At 39.5% G+C, this 17,256-nt stretch overlaps 1 protein-coding gene across 1 annotated transcript; it reads left to right on the top strand.

The window, feature by feature from the left end:
• The first annotated feature begins 778 nt into the window (after window positions 1–778).
• On the top strand, window positions 779–12,448 carry LOC138808746 (myelin protein zero-like protein 3). The gene is made up of 4 exons (XM_069994933.1): window positions 779–835; window positions 923–990; window positions 11,581–11,854; window positions 12,164–12,448. Exons 1-4 carry the CDS (start codon window positions 779–781, stop codon window positions 12,446–12,448), a joined length of 684 nt encoding a protein of 227 aa, XP_069851034.1.
• Window positions 12,449–17,256: the final 4,808 nt, after the last annotated feature.

Raw genomic sequence — 17,256 nt, 5'->3', positions numbered from 1 at the left:
ATTAGATGGCTATAGGTCTGTAGGTTCATTTCTGGGTTTTCAATTCTATTCCATTGGTCCTGAGGTCTGTTCTTATGCCAATACCAAGCTGTTTTGATTACTATGGCTTTATAGTAGAGTTTGAAATTTGGTATTGCTATTCCTCCAGCAGGGTTCTTTCCATTGAGGAGCGTTTTTGCTATTCGGGGTCTTTTATTGTTCCATATGAATTTTTGGATTGCCTCCTCTATTTCCTTGAAGAATGAAAAGTAATATTTAGTTGAAGTCACAAATATATTTTAACCTTCACAAAGTAAATTGTCATTATCATGGTCTAAATTTTGTGAATTCTGTAAGCTTTGACAATACAATTCTATAAGCTTTGACAATACAATTATTTCTTCCAGGTGATATTTACATTTCTTTCCTTTTGCTTATTGTAAGATGCTCTGACTTTCGCTCTCATCCCTCCCATCTCTTTCTGAGGTTTTATTGATTTACTTATTTAATTGAAGGGTAGAAGGCTATACTACTTGAGCCACAGCTCAACTTTTGCCTTTTTTAAGTGGTTAAAATGAGGCAAGAGTCCCATGGGTAGTCAAGGACAGTAAAGAGAGGCTAGAAATTGGAGGATTATATTTCAAAGTCAGCCTTGTAAAGAAATTCCATGAGACTCTTATCTCCAGTCCAACACTAATAGGCAGAAGATAGTAGACCTGTAGCCATGAGCAAAACACTTCAACTTTAAGTCCCTCAACTGAACACAGTGAAGCAAATTTCATGTACTTTCCTGCCCAACATGGCTTTCAACCATGATCTACAGATGTCAGCGGCCTTAGCCTTCGGGATTATAACTGTGAGTCAACATTTAGAAATCTTTAATTACCTCTTCTTTCACCTTTTCAGTTATTTATTATTTCTTTTTTTTGTCATTTGTTCTTAGGCACTAGCTCTCATGCTCAGTTTTTCCTTTCCTCTTGAAAGTACCATGCTCTACAACTTTGACCACAGGTAAACTACAGGCTGTTTCTCTTTTTTGTAGCTCTTCTTCTAGGGCTCAAACTCAGGTAAATGTGACTGAGGTTCTTTTTGTTTGTTTGTTTGATTAATTGAGTGGTGGTTGTTAAGTCTTGAAATTAAGTCATGATGAGTCTCCTTGAGGTTTTATTTACCTTTACCTTAATGGTAGTTGGTTTCACTACTTGAACCATAGCTCAACTTCTGCATCTTTTGTGGTTAATAGGAGATTAGAATATCAATAGCAAGCCAAGAGCATTACAGAGAGGAATGAAATTTGAGAATCATGGTTCAAAGCCAGTCTTGCGCAACAAAGTCAATGAGACAATTATATCTAATAAGCACCAACACGTAGGAAGAAGTAGACCTCCAGCAATGAGCAAAGCATAGCAAGTTCAAGCCTCAGTATTGAACACAGTAAAATGTCTCCTGCCCAGGCTGGTTTTGAACCACTGTCCTCAGAACAGGTAGGATTACAATTTTTATTTAGAAAGCTTCAATATCCTCCTTTTTGCACCTTTTCATTTATTTGATTGTCTCTTCCCCCTTTTTGAAAGTTCATGTCTTTTATTATTAGGGCATACCCATTTATGCTCAGTAATTAATTAATTAATTAATTAATTGATTTTGTCAATTGTAGGGCTTGAACTCAGTGCCTACGCACCGGCCTTCAGGGACAAAGCAGGCACACTACCACTTTCAGCCACAGTGCCACTTCTACTTAGTTGGACAAAACAGTCACCAGGGGACTTTTCAGCCTAGGCTGGCTTCCAATTGTCATCTTCAGATCTAAGCTTCCTGAGTAGCGAGGATTACAGACATGAGCCAGAGGCACCTGGCTTGTTTTTTAGATCAAAACTAACAAGCTCTACATTTAGGCCACACTAGTTCACTGACTTCACTGTCCATGAGAGTTTTGGCTTTTTTTTAATTGTGAAAATTCTGTACAGAGGGGTTACAATTACTTGAGCAAGGTAATGAGTACATTTTTTATCAAGCATTGTTGCCTCCTCTGTTTTCCCTTCCCATTTTTTCCCATCCCCTCCACACCCCCTGCCCCACGCGAAAGTTGTAAAGTTCGTTTTTTGACATAACATCTTGTACATCTCATTGTTGCAATGGGTCCACCTGTATCCCTATTTAAACAATTTTCTCCCTTACCCTCAACAAATTATAACAACATCGCATACAGTGAAACAGGGTTATACCATGGGGAAGGGACATGCAAAGCAACAAAGAAATCATCTTATAAATATGTTAAGAAAAATAGCAAGAAAGAAAAACCATTTGAATCTTTTTTTTTTTTTTTTGCTCAAAGCTAGCACAAACAAAAACTCTACTCTTGAGGGGTTTTTTTTGAGGGGGAGCAGGCAGAGGCTTGAATTCAAGGCCTACTTACTCTCGCTGAGGATTGTTTTGTTTTTGGTATTTTGTTTTTCATTTCAAAGCTAGCAGGCTCTATTATTTGAGCCGTAGCTTAACTTCAATCTTTTATTTTTTGGTGGTTAATAGGAAATAAGAGTCCCATGGAAATCAATAGCACTACACAGTATCCTAAAATCTAAGGATTACAGTTTAAAGCCAGTCTGGGCTTTGAAAGACCATCAGTCTAATCTCCAATTAACCACATGAGACGGTAAGTAGTAGTTTTAAACTTGAGCAAAAAAACTCAAGTTCTAGCCCATGCCTAGCACACTCAAGTTAGTTGGGCTTTCCTGCCCAGGCAGGCTTCGAACTGTGATCCCTAGATTTCAGATTGGATTAAAGGTATGCGTCTATATTTTAAAAACTCATTGACTCTTTTCTTCTTCACATACATTCACTTGTTTATTTGTTGGTTCTCTGGCTTGTTTTGAGGGCCTCACCAATCTTGCTGAAGGATAGCATGCTCTAAAACAGTTGCACTTTGGTTCAGTTTTTGGTTTTGGTGGTTAGCTGGAAGTAAGTATAGAGATTAACATAGGGTCCTGAATTGTGCTGATTGTGATTCAACGTCAGGAGCAAGGAAAGTTCATGAGACTGTTATCTCAAATTAACCTCCAAAAGATCAGAAATGGTCAAAAAATACTTGTAGTTCATATCCCAGAAAGGCACATACACACTCATGCACACACACACACATACACACACACACACAATGGTCTTTCCTGTCCTGGCTGGCTTGGAATGGTGATCCTCAATTTCAGTGTTTTGAGTAGGTAGAATTACAAGTGTGATCCACCAGTTTCTTGGTCATTTTATCATTTTTAGTAGACTCTTTGTGCTCTCTTCCACTTTTAAAAAAATTATTTTGTGGTTTTCTTAGTGCTACATCTGTTTTTCACTTAGCTTTTTTTATGCTCAAGGTTGCTGCTGTACCACTTCAGCCACAGCTCAACTTCTGACTTTTTGCTGATTAGTTGGAGATAAGACGCAAATAGATTTTCCTGTCCAGGCTGACTGTGAACTGCAGTCCTCAGATTTAAGGATACTGTGTAGTTCCCTTGGCTTCCTGTGGGACACCGTCCTATTTACCACCAAAAGAAAAGTATGTGGGGCAGAAGTTGATCTGTGGTTCAAATAAGAGAGCCTGCTATCCCTGAATTAAAAAAAAAATACTTGTAAGTCTAATTTGGCTACTAATTGTACACACTGCTTGTTCTATTCAAATAAAAATGAAACAGAAACAACTTATGCACAGTGACCAGGTAATAAGGATTCCTGACTGATAACCAGAAACGAATTCCTAAACTCATCTCCTATAGCCTTTTTTAGATAAAATTGGTCATTTGTGTAAGCTGAGGAGAGATTAAAGAACAAGACTTTACAGGCCAGTTACACAGGACTTGGGAATCAGGATCCATTGGTAAAGCTTTTCAGAGAATGACTAAAAACACACTCTTCACCATTCCAAATGGTTCTTCCTTCTGTGCAAGGGAAAGAGAGGTGAGAAGGAATAAATATGGAAAAAGTAAGAAGCATCAAACAAGGTAAATAATGTTAACTTTATTAGATAAAGTAAAACATAGGTGTACAGGGTGCAATCCAGAAAAGGACATGTCACCTCTGTGTGGATCCCAGTTAATTTAGTTAATAAAATTAATCGATGGTAAGGAGTAAAACCTTCTATTGATTTATGGAAAGGAGGTATATGGTGAGCAAGTCAATTTAATAACCTCAAGGATTTTGAACACAAAGGAGTGAAAGTTTTGGACTCTGCTTGAGCAACAGGAAGGAACAGAGCTGAGGAGGACTGAGATGTGCAGACATTGCCCAAGAAAGATCTCACTGACATCAAGTGTTCTTATGAATGCTGGTTTCCAGGGGCCCATGCCTGTAATCCTAGCTACTCAGAAGGCTTAGATCTGAGGATTGTGGTTTGAAGTCATTTGGGATAAGAAAGTTTGTAAGCTTTTTATCTTTTACAGTTCAAGAATATTCTTATTTGATGCTAATTGTAACCCAAGGCAGTGCAATTGGATACCAAGCTGAAGAATATTAGAAAATACACAGACAAGTGTAGACAAAACGAACAAAGTCAATGAGGACGCAGGGTACCAAGGCTCAATGGCACCTGGGCTCCAGGTCACACAAGCAATCATATTTATTTGAATTCACACTGGGAAGGTTACCATGGATACATGCAAAAATGAAGCATCAATATTACAATCAGAGCCACCACAGTGAGTAACACTGGTTCCCTTATTGTTTTGAGAAAGGAGACTTCTCTTTTATCTCCCAGGTTTCAAGGCCTTTAAAGCACTATGGAAAGGGCAATAGTTTAACCCTCTCCGGAGCTCTATTTTAACCCTTCCATGGCCAGATATCATCTTTCAGAGTACTATTGAGGTGATGTTCAACCTCTCAAAACTTTTCTTGATTCAACAAATCAGCTTGAGTCCAATACACATATTAATATTAGTAGCATGTATTACAAACACAGTAAAAAGAGAAAAAATAATATTAGACATTTAAACAGAAATAACTGACTGCATTCTTTTATCCGGTACAAGAAATTGAACACTGTTGTCTAAGTCTCTAATAACACTTTTTTTAGATATAACTTCACGGCTTTCATAAAACCTCCTACATAGTCCTTAGAGTGTCTTTTTGACTCCCATTTTTATTTGTTACATTTGCATAGTAGTATAGTATGTCATCTTTAAAATCATATCACCTCATAATTAAAGTTTATCGTGTAAGTAAGTACTTGTGATACTCCAATAAAATATCACAAAAGTTGGAAATGGAGCTATGGCTTAAGAGCTATAGTGCAAGTCTTGAGCCAAAGAAGCTCAGGGGCAGTGTCCAGGCCCAAAGTTTAAGCCCTAGTTTCCACACATACACATCCCCCCATCCATCACCCAGACACACAATCAGATGATAATGTCTATCAAGTTCTTCCTTAGGATGATCTTGATGATGTCAGCAACTGTATCAAGTTTCTATCTCTCTTCCATGCATTTGTGGTAGTAGACAGCCTAAGACTTGTCCATGAGCAAAAGCAGTTATGTAACATATCCATCACAATGTCCAGCTCTCTTGATAGTAGATCTGCCCATCTTGGGACTTGATGGGACCCATGTACTCTTCAACTGGCTTTCCCATCCTCGGTGCCAACTGCTTCAATGTTTCACCATCCACACCAAAGAGGCTTTCAAAACCCCTCCCAAATTATCTGAATCCTGGATGCCTGCTATGTCACGAAGACACTCTGTGGGTATTCCCCTCTCTGACAGGCCATTTTAACTCCTATGCTCTCCTCACAGATGTAGGCAATGGTCTCTGAGGGACTTCAGTGCCAAATCTTCGAGAGATTTAGTTTCATTGTTTCCATAAGCTCTGGGAAATCATGCAGTAAAGGGTCCAGGTTAGAAACATAGGGGTATACATACCTCCTCATTCTGGAGGTTTTCATGTATGTTCTCTTGGCCATTGAACAGAAGTGGGGTCTCTAAAAGGAAACTTGTATGGTGATCTTTCTGCTTTGGTCCATACAACAAAGAACCACTTTCCCATCCCTTCAATGATTTTGACAAGCTCCATGTGATTCATGCTGAACTGCTTTCAATGCTGTATCAATGTAGAGGTCACAACTGGATGTTGTGTGGATAGCTGTCCATGCTTGATCCTGAGTTCCCTTGACATGCAGGGACCAAAACTCCATGTTGGGAAAGTGAGAGCATGATTAGCTGGCTTATATCTGTGTAGTCTGAATGACACCAGTAGGCATTGAGACCTCCTCTTTATGTCCAAGTACCCTCAGCATATTGATAAAGATTGACACACCATGGCAAGTCTTCACAAAAAAATTCTGACCTGGTCCTGGGCATTATCTCAAGCATCTCACCCACTTCTAGCAACTTCCCTTGTTTCAAGGTCTTGCCAATTCTCCTCCTTGTGTTCTCAGGTAAAATACTGCTGTCAGTGAGTAAAGAGCAGAGGACAAGGAAGCAGGTACTCTAGAGAAAGTAAATACTGAAACCTCTTCCATGGTGAGAATATAATTAAATCTGCAACTATAGAATAGCAAAGGAGTTAAGATGGTTATGCACACAGTTTGTGCACAAAAATGCCAGACCTAGAATGCCGTGTTCAGAGTTTCAGTCCATAATCGTCTGTAACAAAGGCATCACAGTTACAGATAAACCAAGTTCATAATGTCTTTTCTTGCACTCAGGAAATGGACACTATCCCTGAAGTTTATTTTTTCCTCTCAAGTCTACTACTTCACCACTGGAACCACAATTCTACTTCTAGTTTTTTGGACATAATTGGAAATAGAATTCGTACAGGCTTTCCTGCCCAAGTTGGCTTCAATCACTGATCCTCAACCTCATGAATAGCTAGGATTAGAGGATTGGCCACTGAGCCTGGCAACAACTCTCTTCCTTTTTATTTCTTTTGCTTTGTTCCTTTTTTCCAGTTATGGGCCTGAATTCTAGGCTTGGGCACTGTCCCTCATCTCTTCAGCTGAAGGCTAGTCTCAACCACTTGAGCCACAGCGTGATTTCCAGCATAGTTTCTGCTTAAGTGGTAATGAGCAATTGAATCCAGGGCCTTATGCATGCAAGGCAAGCACTCTACCACTGAGCCACCTTCCCAGCCTCATCTTTCCTTTTCTTAAAAAAATATTATTAGGAAGATAATGTTCAGAGGAATAACAGTTAAGTCAGTTAAACAGTTGTCAGGTAAAGAATCCATTTTGGGGGGACAATTACACCCCTTTACTGTTTCTCAGTTTATACCTTTCACTGTGGCTTTTTTCTGGTTAACTGGAGATAAGAATCTTGCAGACTTTGCTTCCCAGGGTGATTTTGAACCGTGATCCTCAGATATCAGTCTGCTAATGAGTTAGGATTACAGGCTTGAATCTGAAAGACAAGAAGACTGTTCTGAATGTTGTCCTATATTGGTTATAGGGCTGTGGGCCTGAATGGACTTATGCAGTGAATGCCAGGCAGATCAGTCATCTGGAAGCATGTGTCCCTACTTAACCCTGACTGACTCTCAGAACAGATAGGTGATGCTTTCAGGACAAGAACCAGTTTGTACCAGCTCAACAGAAGTCCTCACTATATAGGTCTTATTCAACAACTATTGGGTTGCTTATATTATCAAGACATTTTCTTTCTTAAGAACTTTTTCATTGTAAGATTGCAATAACTACAGATTCATAATGGTCTAGGAATACATGTCTGCTATCAGCTTTAATACCAAAGCCACATAGCTGCTACAAATCATGTTTTATTGATCTTATAATAGTTCTTGAATATTAGTCTTTATTAGTAATTATATTATTAATATAAATATTAAAGTTCTTCAAACATATTTCTCTTATTAAATGAATCCTTACTGTGACATTGAAAGCATCTTCTGGAGCAGCATTGGAAAAGATACTTGGATAATACTAAGAATGAAGGATGAGAAGTGTGAAAAACAGAACTAAGAGAATTACCAGTGTGACTGGGAAACATCTTCTACAGAGCAGAATCCCAGATTTCTGGAAACATATCATGTGAGAACAGGGCTTCAAACAGTACATGTGACCACATGGGTGAGCCTCAATGTTGCCACATAGATGTTATTCTTATTCCTATATGAAAGTCTCATGTTCGATGGGCTTTCACAACCCCAGATTTATGAAATTTTGCTGCCTTCTTTCCTTCAATATTACTTCATACTTTGCTATTGAGTGTAATTATTCTTTCAAAACATGAAAACTCAACACCATCTCTTGGACTGAGGCAATTCCTGTCTCCCTATGAATAGATCTGTTATTTAAGAGGCTTCCTTGGGCTGGGTAGGTGGCTCAGTGGTAGAGCACATGCCTTGCATGCTTGAGGCCATGGGTTCGATTCCTCAGCACCACATAAGCAGAAAAATGCCAGAAGTGGCGCTGTGGTTCAAGTGCTATAGTGCTAGCCTTGAGCTGAAGAGCTGAGGAACAGCACCCATGCCCAGAGTTCAGGCCCCACAACCGGACAACCCCCCCAAAAAAAGAGGCTTCTTGACAGGTGCCAGTGCATCCCTTCTTTAATACTAGCTTCTCAGGAGGCTGGGATCTGAAGGTCACAGTTGAAGCCTGCCTGGGTAGGAAAGTCCATCAGATTCTCATCTCCAATCAATTACCAAAAAAGTCAAAAGTGGAGCTGTGGCTGAGGTGGTAGAACACTAGGCTGGAGCAAAAAAATGCATAAGGACAGGCAGCACCCTGCCTGAGCCTGAGCCCCAGACCAGCCTTCAGGCACACACACACACACACACACACACACACACACACATACACACACACAAGTGGCTTTCTGCCAGACATGTCATGTGGGCCCATGAAATGTTTGGAGACGCCTCTTCAAATGGACTTGCCCTTGTATTTACTCCAGTAATGTGGAAATTGACTCTCAGTCACCTATATGTCCATTGGTTCAGGATTTTTACTTTGCATCCCACTTCCTTTGCTTGTTTTTTGAGGTGAGTCTTGTAGCTCACACAGATGTCAATACACTTCAAGATGCTGCTTACTGTCTCAGGGTCTGCATTGACACTACACATGGAAAAAGAAAACATGACCTGAGAGCCTCTGCTTACTCTGAGGACCAGCTATCCAAGCAACGGCAGCTTCCTATGAATGCAAACTGGAATCCAGGCTCAGGTTGTTCATAACAGACAGATGTGAGTTGTGTAAGGCTTGAATTGTTCTAAGGAATAGCAGAGAATTGAGGAAGGCAGAGGAACTGGGAAAAGACAATCGACCTTACCATGTTTCCTTGCAGTTCCTGGTCCACATTATATCCTTTGCTAATTGTTCTGCTGTGTGTGTGTGTGTGTGTGTGTGTGTGTGTGTGTGTGTGTGTGTGTGTGTGTGTTTGAGAGTGTCAGTGAATGTTTGCACATATACAGTGGTTCTGGGCCTTGCATTAAGGGGCTGGACACTGGGAAGGCAGGGTGAATATGAGCAAGTACATCATATGTGTGTGTGGAAGTAACTCCATCAAACCTCTGAGTGTGCAACTAGTAATGAAAGTGAAAAAATGATTAAGCAATGCTCAAAATCCTCCATAAGCTATTTAGAAATAACTTTAAAAAAGGGTCAGGAAGCATAGTTGGTAGGGGATATGAAAACATCTGTAGTTAAAACTGTGGGATTATTCAAGCAAGGTGCTGGTGGCTCATGCTTGTACTCCTAGATATTCAAGAGGCTGAGATCTAAGGATCATTATTTGAAACCTGCCCAGGCTGAAAAGTTATCACATTCTATATAAGATATACTACTCAGAATAAGCTCAAATGAGGCTTAAGCAGTAGAGTGCCCAAATTCAAACCACAAGACTGGCAGAAAAAAAAAGAAATAGTCCAAACTTAAGATGTCTAAGGAGTTTTAGACTAAATGTCGTATATAAACAAGGTACTATATTTTGGGGCTCATTTGTTGTTGTTGTTTTAAATATATCATGTATATTCTTCCTCCTACAATATGTCCCCTTTTGACTTTGACTTGACTTTGTTACCGTGCACCTTGTATATACATTTTTCTAATTTAGAGAGGGGAACCAAAATAACAAAAATGCTGAAACAAGGACACAGGATGACCCATTGCAACAATGATATCCATAGGACAGTATGTTAGAAATGAATTTTACAACTTTGGGTGGGGAAGGGTGGAGGAGAAGGTAAGGGATAGTAGAAAAAAACAAGGGAAGGGGTAACAATGCTTGACCAGAAATGTACTCATTGCCTTATTCATGTAACTGTAGCCTCTCTATAGAATCTTCACAATAAAATAAGATTTAGAAAATGAAAAATATCTAGTTACAGCTAAAGTACGAAAGGAAAAATCCTTTCATTCATTTGCCTATGGCAACAGAAATTAGCAATACACAGTCAATAGATATTTATTGCAAACCCCACACAGATTCATGCTCATGGCTACTTCACCCTCCTTGTCTTCAGGGGAAAATCAGGAGGAATCAGTACAAGCTTCCTATCCAATAGCAGTCTACTCAATTCCTGTACCAAGACTGCCATCTGTAGTGCATCAGATGGAAAAAGTTAACATTCCTTCCAAAAGCGTCTCAAATGAGCCCTATAAACCATAGCCTCCAACTGTCCTGATTTAACTCTTATTTCCTTTCCCAAGCTACAAATACATATAAACTTGTGGAGGGCTCTACAGAGATGGACAATGACTTATAAAACATATACTGTTTCACACCTGTAGAAAATTAAAACTAGACCCTTATAAAGCACACTGCACAAGAATCAACTCCAAAGGGATCAAAGACCTCAGAGCCCAAGCAGATACCCTGAAAACATTACAGGAAGGAAAAGGAGAAACTCCAGGGCTCATGGCACTTGCCAAAAGTTTCTTAATAAAGACCCAGAAACACATAAAATCAAAGAAAGGTTGGACAAATGAGATTGCATGAAACTGCAGACCTTCTGCACGACCAAGGACATAGCTATCAAGATCAAGAGAAAGCCCAACGATTTGGAGAAGATCTTCACTAGGCTTACAATGGACAAGGATCTCATATCTAACATATAATTAGACCTCAAAAAATTAAATCCTCCAAAAACAAATCCTCAAAGAAACAACTGCCTGATAAATAAGTGGGCTAAAGATTTAAAGAGAAAGGTCTGAAGAGGAAATAGGAATGGCCAATAGACACATGAAAAAATGCTCAAATTCTTTAGCCATAAAAGAAATGAAAATCAAGACAATGTTGAGATTCCACCTCACCCCAGTTTGAATGGCTATAAGCAACAAATTTAATAATAACTTATGCTGGAGGGGATGTGATCAAAGGGAACGTCCTGCATTGTTGGGGGGAGTGTAAACTTGTTCAACCACTTTGGAAAGGAGTATATTAAAACTACCAGCACAACCATGTTTATTGCAGCATTATTTACCAAAGCTAAGATATGGAACCAACCAGATGCCCCTCAGTATATGAATGGATCAAGAAAATATACACAATGGAATTCCATGCCTCCATCAGAAAGAATTAGGCAGATACCTGAGGAGCAGCCGGGATGCCGCTGATCAGAGCCGCTTGAGGCTAGGGCTGCACCTTCTCTGCCCTGATAGGCATCCTACTCTTGCAGGATTAGTGCAGCTTTTGACATACGAGGTTATGTTGGAGAAAATGTCAAGTTGAGATGTACCTTCAAGTCATCTTCATATGTCACTGACAAACTGACCATAGACTGTAAGTACCGTCCTCCCAGCAGCAGTCGCACAAAATCTGTATTTCACTATCAGTCTTTCCAGTACCCAACCACAGCAGGCACTTTTCAGGATCAGATCTCCTGGGCTGGAAATGTATACAAAGGGGATGCATCCATAAGCATAAGCAACCCTAACCTGATAGACAATAGTGTTGCGACCACCTCGACCAGCAAGGAAGACATGACCCGGGATTCTTCTCAAAGCAGTTTATTCGGGAACCTCATCTGCAAGCTTCTCCTTCCCCGCACCCGCAATCCGGTTATAAGCCTCCTGGATGGCCAATCCCGAGGTGCCATGCGGCATATACAAATAGGGTCACAAATACAGAAGCAAGCCAGTAGCCAAGCCATAGCCATATAAGGAGTTGTTATTCACAGAGAGCACTCGCCATCGGGAAGGCGGAAGGCGGAAGCCAGTGCCATCTTTGGTCGTGGCCCCTGCAGCTCTCCACACAATAGGACATTCAGCTGTGCTGTGAAGAATCTCCCAGATGTGCACCATGACATCCCCCTGATGGAACTAACAATCACAGAAAGGGGTTTTGGTACCATGCTGTCCTCTGTGGCCCTTCTTTCTATTCTTGTTTTCATTCCCTCAGCAGTAGTTATTGTTCTGATGCTTGTGAGAATATCAAGGAAGGCTGCAGAGATGAAAAAGCAGAGAAAGTCTGGCTATAAGAAGAAGTCTTGGAGTTCCAGGAAGATGGCAGAGGAGAAACTAGAGGTTAAACAAGCTCTCCCATAGAAAGCAGTTTTAGTGTTCCAGTGAACAGACCTAAGTCAGAGAATCACAAGTGTGCCATCACAGTAGAGAGAGTTAGGCCAGAGAGGGAAAATCCTGGCAAGGAGACAGATCTGAGCACTTGCCAGCATTTGCAGCTATGGCTGTGGCTGCAGCAGCTGCAGCCATAGCCGCCATACCTGCAACACAGAGAATCCGGGATGAAAGAGCCAGATGCGGCAAGTGAGCAGATTCTATTCAACACCAGCAAGAACCGACAAGGAGAAGACATCTTCATCCTGCAGTTAGCAGACCAGAGACAGCCCAGGAACCAAGACTCGGCGTGAGTAGAAGCCTGACGTCCTCACTCCTTCTCAGAGAGCAGAGGAGGGAAGCCACCTCTCATCCCCCACTACCGGAGATCTCCATCTTTGATACTGACAAGGGCCTGGCTGAGCTGCTAGCTCCAAATCAGGCCTTGGAAGAAAACTGGAGTCATTTAGGAGCTCACAAGAACCTAACCTGACGTGCCAGACTCAGCTCAACCCAGGGAAAAGTCACCCGGCTCAGGCTGCCAGGCCCAGGAGTGGCTTTCTTCACTAGGAAACAGAGCAACAGTCTGTCCATCCCTTTAGCAGCCTCTACAATCAATTGAAAGTCAGTAAACATAAATCCTGAGAATGGCTCCAGGCTGGGCTCTGTGAGTGTCTCAGGAGCTAACCCCTCAGGGAAAATCTACTTTTTGCTGAAAGGCCTCCACTCTACCCAGAACCTAGCCTCATCACAGCATCTCCAAAGTAGAGGAACAAACCATCTCCCTCTTGTGATACTCAAAACAGATTTCCTTCCCATTGAACAAGACTGGGAGAAGGATCACAAAATCCTGGGTAAAGCAGAGCATTTTTGTGCCTTCTCAAACAAACTGACTTAAGAAACCAACCAAGCCACAGGAAAATAAAACACCACAAGAAGACCAGAGACTCCAACAAGAGGCTGGTTATGGACACAAGGGAAATACAGGACTTTCCTAACCCTACCCAAAAAAATCAAAAAAAAAATTTTTAACTTTCATAAGTTTTTTTTCTAAAACTACTTTTAATTCTTACCTTTAAAAAATTGTTTTCTAGTAACTTTTTTTCTCCCTCTTATAATTTTTATTTTAGGGATATATGTGTGTGTGCATGTTTTCTTTCTTTTAAAAAAAAAAACATTTATTTTTTTGTTTTTTGTTTAGCTCTATTTAACTTTTAATCTTTTTTTCTTCCTCATTCTTTTCACCTTTTTGTCTCTTTCATTCTTCTTTGTATGACTTAATTGCTGTTCTGCACATCCTCAGATTACTTGTAGTTGATTATTAGATCTTATCCCCCACAGAGTACACAATTAATCAAGAAATATATTCATCAATTCAAAACCTCTTAGACTTACATTCTTTAATAGCAGTACTATTTATACCTATATAATATTTTAATTTTTTTTATTTTTAAGTTTTTCACGTCTCCTTTATATCCCTCCACTTCTCTAATTATATCCTCACTCTTCTCTGAATATTTCGTTTTTATATTTGCATAATTTTTAAGCATTGCACTTTTTAATTTTTAAATTTTGCTTTTCTATTTTTTCGTGTCTCTTTTTTTCTCTTTCTCTTTCTTCTTTTTTTATCTCTCTCTATTTTCATACTATCTAACCTATTTCCCACTTTGAGATTTTGATTTAGTTAAGTTAATTCTCCCTGTGCCTTCCCACATCCCTCGATTCCTATTTTTACCCACATATCTCCCTAAACCTAATAATTTCTGGTTTGCCAAATTCTTCTTTGCTGTTCATAGCCCATTAATATATAGTTGTTTGATGTTGAAGAGATATATCTGTTGAATTATATTGTATCTGCAGAATTTGGACAGTGCAACTACAAATTTTGGGTGATGCTTGTCTTAAGATAGTGTTCTAGCACCAAACTGGTGTTACTTTCATCCAAAATGGGCAGAGTAAGCCAGAAAAACACAAGAAAAACGACAACTGTGGGTATCTTAACTCCCACTCATAATAATCAGGAGACAGAACAGATAATGCAATCCAGAGGAGAGTTCCCAAATAGCTCTACAAACACTGCTGGTAAACATGGTAAATGAACAAAGGACTCTATATGGCCATGAAAAGGAGAGAGAGGAGGCAAACCAAAGGTTAATACAGGAAAAGATTGAAAACTTGCAAAGACTTTCTATGAATGTGATAGGGAGAGAGAAGGGGCAAACCAAAGGTTAATACAGGAATATCATGAGCGTGAGGAAACTACTCAAAAACTGATACAGGAATTGCTTGATCAGGTTGAGATCACTCAAAGAGAAAGGCAGGAATGGCGTGAGCAGGCTGAGAACACTCAAAGAGAACTACAGGAATGGCGTGAACGTGAGAAGCTAAGCAAAGAGTAATACAGGAATTGAGAGAGCAAAATGAGAATGCACAAAGATCACTAAAGGCATTGTTGGAATCCATTAACAAAGAGCTGAATGAGATCGGGGAGACCACAAAGGGAATACTGAACGGAACCCAACAGAAGGAATGGGAGTCCAAGGAAACCATAACCAATCAACTAAGTGATTTGAGAATAAACACTGAACACCAAATTAAGGAAGTAAAGAAGTACATTCAAGATGTAAAACAAAGCTGCAACAAAGAATTTGAAGCCATGAAAGCTGACCAATTACAAGGAAAATAAATAAAAAAGAAAGTCGAAACTCTTGACAGCAGGTTAGACCATGCAGAAGATCAAATCTCGGTGATTGAAGACAGCCTAGATATTACAGAGAAAGAACATACAACCATCCAAGATAAGTGTAAGAAATATGATAGATCTATTCAAAACTTGGAAGACACCATCAGAAGGCCTAATCTGAGGATAATGTGTGTAGAGGAGCACCTAGAAACAGAAGTTAATGGTTAGGAAATTTATTTAACAAGATCCTAGCAGAGAACTTCCCAATCATGCAAAAAGATAGGCCTATTCAGATACAAGAGACTTTGAGAACTCCAAATAGAACAGACCAGAATAGGACATCACACCGTCACATTATAATCCACACAGGATCAATTCAGACCAAAGAAAAGATCGTTAAAGTTGTCACCGAGTAAAGATCAATCACCTATAAAGAAAAACCAATGAGAATCACCTCAGATTTCTCAGCATAGACAATCAAAGCAAGAAGAGCCTGGAATGATGTATGCCATGCCCTAAAGACAAACAACTATCAACCAAGAATACTGTACCCAGCTAAACTATCCTTCCTAACTGAAAATAAAATACAAACCTTCCATAACAAAGAAAAATTTAAACAAAATATTTGCACCAAACCAGCCCGGCAAAAATTCTTGAAGATGTGCTGCACTTAGAAAACAAACAAGACCACAGCAAAGGCCAAGAATCCTCACCCAAACTGAGAATGCAAGGAACATAGGAAGAACGCAGTGGATCAGCCCCAAAGAAGGTGGATTAAATGGCAGGAACTCCCAAATACCTCTCATTCCTATCTTTCAACATTAATGGACTTAACTCTCCAATTAAGTGACATAGACTGTCTAGTTGAATTAAAAAGCAAGATGCTACTATCTGCTGCCTTCAGGAGTCACATTTTGCCCATAAAAACACACACATTTTCAATGTGAAAGGGTGGAACAAAATCTACCAAGCAAACGGCCCCCATAAACAGGCGGGAGTTGCAATTCTAATAGATAAAATAGACTTCAAATTCAAATTCGTGAGAAGAGAAAAAGAAGGTCGCTACATACTAATAAAGGGATCTCTCCTTCAGGAGGATATTACAATTCTAAATATCTATTCACCAAACAACAGAGAACTCAAATTTATTCAAGAAACACTACTTTCTCTAAAATCACACATAGATCCAAAGACTAATTGTTGGGGATTTTAACACACCATTTTCCCCACTAGATAGAAAAATTGGCAAAAAACTCAACAGAGAAACCGCAGATCTAAACAACTACATAGTTCAACTAGATATAACAGACATCTATCGAATATTTCACACAGCAGCATCAGAATACATGTGTTTCTCAGCAGCACATGGAAATTTTTCTAAAGTAGACCACATTTTAGGCCACAAAGCAAACTTGCCCAAATTCAGAAACATTGAAGTTATACCTTGCATTCTCTCAGACAACACCTGAATAAAATCAGAACTCAACAAAAAAAGCCACAAAAGAAAGTGGTATAACACATGGAGACTGAACAACACCCTGCTGAGTCACGAGTGGGTCATGGAAGGGATTAGAAAGGAAATTAAACTGTTCATGATATTCAACAAAAATGAGCACACAAATTACTAGCTCCTCTGGGACACAGCAAAGGCAGTACTCAGGGGCAAGTTTATAGCTCTGAGTTCCTACATCAACAAATTGGAGAGAACTGAAACCAACAATATAATGAGGCATCTGAACCTCCTTGAAGAAGAACAGCAAGATAAACCTCAATGCAATAGACGGAAAGAAATAATTAAAATTAAATCAGAATTAAATGAATTAGAATCCAAAAAACTATAGAAAGAATCAACAAAGAGTAGGTTCTTTGAGAAAATTAACAAAATTGACAGACCGTTAGCAAATCTTACCAGAAAAAGAAGAGAACACACCAAAATAAATAAACTCAGAGAGTAGAATGGAAACATCACCACAGAAACAACCAAGATTCAGAACATTATAAGGGAATACTTCTCAAAACTTTATGCTAATAAGTTTGAGAACTTGGCAGAAATGGACCATTTCCTAGCAAATATTGACATGCCAAAACTAAACCAAGATGAGTTAAACCATCTTAA

Source organism: Dipodomys merriami, unplaced genomic scaffold, assembly GCF_024711535.1.
Source record: "Dipodomys merriami isolate MVZ:Mamm:240054 unplaced genomic scaffold, mDipMer1.0.p SCAF_473, whole genome shotgun sequence".
Classification (NCBI taxonomy): domain Eukaryota; kingdom Metazoa; phylum Chordata; class Mammalia; order Rodentia; family Heteromyidae; genus Dipodomys; species Dipodomys merriami.
This window is presented reverse-complemented; position numbering and strand designations above follow the sequence as displayed.

Bases quoted from the DNA above. Each gene is read 5' to 3' on its own strand.
- LOC138808746 (XM_069994933.1), top strand. From the start codon at position 779: ATGGCTTTCAACCATGATCTACAGATGTCAGCGGCCTTAGCCTTCGGG. The intron at 836-922 runs GTGAGTCAACAT...ATTTGTTCTTAG, and splicing joins TAGCCTTCGGGATTATAACT to GCACTAGCTCTCATGCTCAG. The intron at 11,855-12,163 runs GTTGCGACCACC...CCACACAATAGG, and splicing joins CTAACCTGATAGACAATAGT to ACATTCAGCTGTGCTGTGAA.